Consider the following 7,008-nt stretch of genomic DNA (forward strand, 5'->3'; position numbering starts at 1 on the left):
TACTAGCACAAATCCCCCCCAAAAATTTCCTTTCCTAGCACAATTCTCCCCCTCTACCATATCACCTATTCTAGCACAAAACCCAATCCCCCTCCTAGCACAAATTTTCTTCCCCCATCCCCCCACCCAGCGCAGATCCCTCTAAATCACCACTCCTAGCAACCCCCTTTCCCTTCCTAGAACAATTCTTACCCCCTGCTGCTCCCCAAATTCCCCCTTCCAACACAAATCCCCCCCCCCCCAATTTGCTCATGCGCCCCCCCACCTCACATGATACCACAATGCCCAGGGCAGCTGCCCCTCCCGCCCACCCCCTTGTCCCAGCCCTGCCTCTGTCCCTCATGCAGCCTCAGTTGTCCCTCATTTTGGACAGATGTGTTGGCCTCTATAATAAATGCACTAAACTACCAAAAGTGGTACACTACACTAAACCTTTCACAAAATCCACTCTAAAGGAAACATAATGCCAAAAAAATAATCCCTTTTGGGTTCAACCAATCACTTTCTGCTTATTAATTCTTCATGGGCCCCATAACTGAGGGCGTCGCAGGGGTGTGTCCCTTGCCTGCACATTTTGTGCTAGAGGTTGTCCCTCTTTTCCATCTTAGAAAGTTGGGAGGTATGGTGGTCAGATGATCTGGAGCCCACCCCACCAGCTGGCCATAAAGACCCATTTAAAGCAACGTATAGGCAGGTGCAGTCTACTTTCTCCACTGTAGGCGGCACTCTCTGCAGCGGCATTGCAGAGGGAGAGGAAGTCAAGAGGAACATGGTTCCTCTATGGTTTTCTGGGTCACTGGGGAAGCTATCCGATTGGATGCTTCCGCCCCCCTTTGACTCTGGTGGCCATCTTGGGTCAGGCAGAGCCTATTTAAGACCCTGGCTTTTTCACTGCACTCCACCCACACAGTGAGACCGAGAGGTGTCTTTGACAGACCAATCACTGTGCTGGGAGTGTGTGGTGAGCACCATCCCAGTACAGAAACCACGACCATCCATGGATACATACAGTACGTGCGACACAAGAATTTCATGGTGACATCAGATCTCCAATATCCAGACATGCAGCATGGATGAGATGGAAAGGCTACATCTGGGTCACAACTGCATTTGAACCCAAAAGACGATGATGTTCGTTTTTCTTTTTGTTTATTGATTGACATATCAGCTGACAGCAAAAATACAAAATTATTACGGGTACAAAGTATTACAATTACAGACCATCCATGTCTATTAAAGGCTCAGTGTGATCATTGGTTACAGGTATGAAAATGATAAATGAGGAGGAGGAGGATTCAGAGGACGTGGATGACCGATTCTTCTATTGGATTTTCACAGCACCAGAAAGTCCAGAAAGTCCAGAAAGTCCAGAAAGTCCAGACACCAGAGATGTGTTGGGCCTTTCACTTTAAGTCCCTTATCTCGTACTGTTCTTCATACCCCTTGGATCTGTAAAAATAAAGGAAGAAACTTACTATATCAAAAAACATCCGATTCTTATTACTCCCAGCCTTTCACATCCATCTGGAACCAGTCCTGTTCTGATCAGTTTTACAGCACTGATCATTCCAACAAAAAGTACCTGAGATCAGCTGGTATCAGAGCCTAGAGGGAGCCGTGACCTCACCTCCCACTGACACCAATGATGGGGCACTATTCCTCCCACTGACACCAATGATGGGGCACTATTCCTCCCACTGACACCAATGATGGGGCACTATTCCTCCCACTGACACCAATGATGGGGCACTATTCCTCCCACTGATACCAATGATGGGGCACTATTCCTCCCACTGACACCAATGATGGGGCACTATTCCTCCCACTGACACCAATGATGGGGCACTATTCCTCCCACTGATACCAATGATGGGGCACTATTCCTCCCACTGATACCAATAATGGGGCACTATTCCTCCCACTGATACCAATAATGGGGCACTATTCCTCCCACTGATACCAATAATGGGGTACTATTCCTCCCACTGATACCAATAATGGGGTACTATTCCTCCCACTGATACCAATGATGGGGCACTATTCCCCCCCACTGATACCAATAATGGGGTACTATTCCTCCCACTGATACCAATGATGGGGCACTATTCCCCCCACTGACACCAATGATGGGGCACTATTCCTCCCACTGATACCAATAATGGGGCACTATTCCTCCCACTGATACCAATAATGGGGTACTATTCCTCCCACTGATACCAATGATGGGGCACTATTCCTCCCACTGACATCAATGATGGGGCACTATTCCTCCCACTGATACCAATGATGGGGCACTATTCCTCCCACTGACACCAATGATGGGGCACTATTCCTCCCACTGACACCAATGATGGGGCACTATTCCTCCCACTGACACCAATGATGGGGCACTATTCCTCCCACTGACACCAATGATGGGGCACTATTCCTCCCACTGATACCAATAATGGGGTACTATTCCTCCCACTGATACCAATAATGGGGCACTATTCCTCCCACTGATACCAATAATGGGGTACTATTCCTCCCACTGATACCAATAATGGGGTACTATTCCTCCCACTGATACCAATGATGGGGCACTATTCCCCCCACTGATACCAATAATGGGGTACTATTCCTCCCACTGATACCAATGATGGGGCACTATTCCCCCCACTGACACCAATGATGGGGCACTATTCCTCCCACTGACACCAATGATGGGGCACTATTCCTCCCACTGATACCAATAATGGGGTACTATTCCCCCATTGACACCAATGATGGGGCACTATTCCTCCCACTGACACCAATGATGGGGCACTATTCCTCCCACTGACACCAATGATGGGGCACTATTCCTCCCACTGACACCAATGATGGGGCACTATTCCTCCCACTGATACTAATGATGGGGCACTATTCCTCCCACTGATACCAATGATGGGGTACTATTCCTCCCACTGATACCAATGATGGGGCACTATTCCTCCCACTGATACCAATGATGGGGCACTATTCCTCCCAGTGATATCAATGATGAAGCACTATTCATTCTTCTAATACCAATGATGGGGCACTATTCCCCCCACTGATAACAATGATGGGGCACTATTCCTCCCAGTGATACCAATGATGGGGCACTATGCCTCCCACTGATACCAACGATGGGGCACTATTCCTTCTACTAATATCAATGATGGGGCACTATTCCTCCCACTGACACAAATGATGGGACACTATTACTCCCATTGATACCAATGATGGGGCACTATTCCCCCCACTGATACCAATAATGGGGCACTGTTTCTCCCACTGACACCAATGATGGGGCACTATTCCTCCCATTGACACCAATGATGGGGTACTATTCCTCCCACTGATACCAATGATGGGGCACTATTCCTCCCACTGATACCAATGATGGGGCACTATTCATTCTTCTAATACCAATGATGGGGCACTATTCCCCCCACTGATAAAAATGATGGGGCACTATTCCTCCCAGTGATACTAATGATGGGGCACTATGCCCTCCACTGATACCAATGATGGGGCAGTATTCCTTCTACTAATACCAATGATGAGGCACTATTCCTCCCACTGACACAAATGATGGGGCACTATTCCTCCCACTAATACCAATGATGGGGCACTATTTCCCCCACTGATACCAATAATGGGGCACTATTCCTCCCACTGATACCAATGATGGGGCACTATTCCTCCCAGTGATACCAATGATGGGGCACTGTTCATTCTTCTAATACCAATGATGGGACACTATTACTCCCACTGATACCAATAATGGGGCACTATTCCTCCCACTGATACCAATAATGGGGTACTATTCCTCCCACTGATACCAATAATGGGGTACTATTCCTCCCACTGATACCAATAATGGGGCACTATTCCTCCCACTGATACCAATAATGGGGTACTATTCCTCCCACTGATACCAATGATGGGGCACTATTCCCCCCCATTGACACCAATGATGGGGCACTATTCCTCCCACTGACACCAATGATGGGGCACTATTCCTCCCACTGATACCAATAATGGGGCACTATTCCTCCCACTGATACCAATAATGGGGCACTATTCCTCCCACTGATACCAATAATGGGGTACTATTCCTCCCACTGATACCAATGATGGGGCACTATTCATTCTTCTAATACCAATGATGGGGCACTATTCCCCCCACTGATAACAATGATGGGGCACTATGCCTCCCACTGATACCAATGATGGGGCACTATTCCTTCTACTAATATCAATGATGGGGCAGTATTCCTCCCAGTGATACCAATGATGGGGCACTATGCCTCCCACTGATACCAATGATGGGGCACTATTCCTTCTACTAATATCAATGATGGGGCAGTATTCCTTCTACTAATACCAATGATCGGGCACTATTCCCCCCACTGACACAAATGATGGGGCACTATTATTCCCACTAATACCAATGATGGGACACTATTACTCCCATTGATACCAATGATGGGGCACTATTCCCCCCACTGATACCAATAATGGGGCACTGTTCCTCCCACTGATACCAATGATGGGGCACTATTCCTCCCGGTGATACCAATGATGGGGCACTATTCCTCCCACTGATACCAATGATGGGGTACTATTCCTCCCACTAATACCAATGATGGGGCACTATTCCTCCCACCGATACCAATGATGGGGCATTATTCCTGCCACCGACACCAATGATGGGGTACTATTCCTCCCACTAATACCAATGATGGGGCACTATTCCTCCCACCGATACCAATGATGGGGCACTATTCCTCCCACTGATACCAATGATGGGGCACTATTCCTCCCACTGATACCAATGATGGGGCATTATTCCTGCCACCGACACCAATGATGGGGTACTATTCCTCCCACTAATACCAATGATGGGGCACTATTCCTCCCACCGATACCAATGATGGGGCACTATTCCTCCCACTGATACCAATGATGGGGCACTATTCCTCCCACTGATACCAATGATGGGGCACTATTCCTCCCAGTGATACCAATGATTGGGCACTATTCATTCTTCTAATACCAATGATGGGGCACTATTCCTCCCACTAGTACCAATGATGGGGTACTATTCCTCCCACTAGTACCAATGATGGGGCACTATTACTCCCACTAATACCAATGATGGGGCACTATACCTCTCACTGATACCAAAGATGGTGCACATAAATCCCATTGATGCTGAAGCATTTTCTACTCCCACTGGCCACAGTTCAGCCCCCCTAAGGTCAGAAGGATAGTAAACTGGCCCTTTGTTTAGAAAGTTTGGAGACCCCTGATCCAGGGTGAGCTTTGAATAAAAAAATATATAATATATAATCAATAAAAACATTTTTCTGGATGCCAGGCTGGCAGATATTAAAATGCAGGATGCCCTATAGTTAGAACATTAAATTAAGCCATATGGACTATACTAGAACAGTGTTTATTAAAGTGAGTGATCTATCCTACTGTAAAATCAGACCTTTAGGCTGGGTTCACACTAATGCCGGATGCGGCTCTCAGCAGGGGGTCCGGTGAGTCCATGTTCTCTGTTTCAGGGACGAATCGGGGCTGAAAGTTTGCCCAAATTTGGCCCTGAAACTGAGCCAAAGATGCACAGGACTCCTGGGTAAGCCGCTCCGCTCCATAGAGAGCCGGTCACAATCTCCTGTCGAGCGAATTGGATGCGGGTAAACCCACATCCAATTCGAATTAGTGTGAACCCAGCCTTAGGATCCAGTGACCCCCTCAATACGTCTTTGGCCTCTGGGAAGAAACCTAAGACAACAATATAACAATCTATATTCGGAGGGACAACCCTCCATCCAACACAGGTGTCACTATAATTCCACCCTTTGTTTACACATTAAACATAGCTCCCAACTTTCGCAAATGATTAACAGGTAGACTTTTTTGGCACACAGTATGTAGGCAAAGAACATGTCCCTGCCACTGTGCCAGTTACACGGGCCACACAAGTTTAACATGCAGAAAATGATTGACTAAAACACACAAGTACTTTTCTAACCTTAAGTTTTCTTTTATATCGGCTTTTCAAAATAACAAAAAAAAAATAGATAGATAGATACATAGAGAGATAGATAGAGAGAGAGAGAGAGAGAGAGAGAGAGAGAGAGAGAGAGAGAGAGAGAGGTTGGATAAAAGGTTAAATGCAGAATAACACTTTTGGTAGTAAAATTGTTAATTTTGTATAGAGATGTACACATCAGACCATAAAGAAGAACAGCTGAGGCTACAGGAGGGACGGAGGGATTGATCTCAAAAGAGGGACAGTTCCTCCAATTGAGGGACAGTTTTTGGAGCTATGCATTAAAGGCTCCTCATCTCTTATGCTATTCTCCAATGATATGACTTACTTAAATTTCTTTGCAAGATTTGTTTCCCCGATGGCTTCCAGCAGTTTAAGGGTTACGTTTAGGGCTTCTTCCTTTGTGTAGTGCTTGATCAGAAGACCTGGAACATCGATGCGGTCTGCTGTCTCCAGCTCGGCAACTGGAATGTGTTTGAGTGGCTTAAGGGTGTCCTCATCGTTCAGATACTCTTTAAATTCTTTAAAGCTTTGGTCCTTCATTTCTTTAAGAATGGAGTAAATAAGGTCCTTGCAGCTGCTCCTTGTAAGAGCCATTGTGAGTCCTCAGAAATGGAAGTGGGAATTGTGTAAGCCGTCCTTTCGCTTTCTATGTTCCTTCTAGTTCCTTGTTCACCTTCTGCCTAGTTCTCAGACAAGCCTTTACAACGAAGAATATTTCCTGCTGTCGTTTAACTGTAAACTGACTCAAGTAACGAGAGCTCCGTTTACCATAAGGTGACCAGATTTTTAAAATGAAATCCGGGGACATATTTTTTTTTTCTACTACCCTGTTTCCCCGAAAATAAGACCTAGCGTGATTGTCGGTGAGGGCTGCAATATAAGCCCTACCCCCCAAATAAGCCCTAGTTAAAGTCCTTGTAGGTCTTATTTTC

General features: G+C 46.4%; 1 protein-coding gene across 1 annotated transcript; it reads right to left on the reverse strand.

Annotated features, from left to right (window-relative positions):
* Positions 1 to 1,132: 1,132 nt before the first annotated feature.
* Positions 1,133 to 6,766, reverse strand: LOC141148366 (NACHT, LRR and PYD domains-containing protein 4-like). Its single transcript, XM_073635775.1, has 2 exons — positions 6,402 to 6,766; positions 1,133 to 1,449 (listed from the first exon to the last, which is right to left on the reverse strand). Exons 1-2 carry the CDS (start codon positions 6,668 to 6,670, stop codon positions 1,404 to 1,406), a joined length of 315 nt encoding a protein of 104 aa, XP_073491876.1. The 5' UTR covers positions 6,671 to 6,766; the 3' UTR covers positions 1,133 to 1,403.
* Between the last annotated feature and the right edge of the window lie 242 nt (positions 6,767 to 7,008).

The sequence above is a fragment of the Aquarana catesbeiana genome, linkage group LG06, assembly GCF_042186555.1.
Source record: "Aquarana catesbeiana isolate 2022-GZ linkage group LG06, ASM4218655v1, whole genome shotgun sequence".
Lineage (NCBI taxonomy): Eukaryota > Metazoa > Chordata > Amphibia > Anura > Ranidae > Aquarana > Aquarana catesbeiana.

Coding starts and splice junctions, on each gene's coding strand:
- LOC141148366 (XM_073635775.1), bottom strand. CDS start 6,670: ATGGCTCTTACAAGGAGCAGCTGCAAGGACCTTATTTACTCCATTCTT. Junction 1,450..6,401: donor AATCTTGCAAAGAAATTTAA/GTAAGTCATATC, acceptor TTATTTTTACAG/ATCCAAGGGGTATGAAGAAC.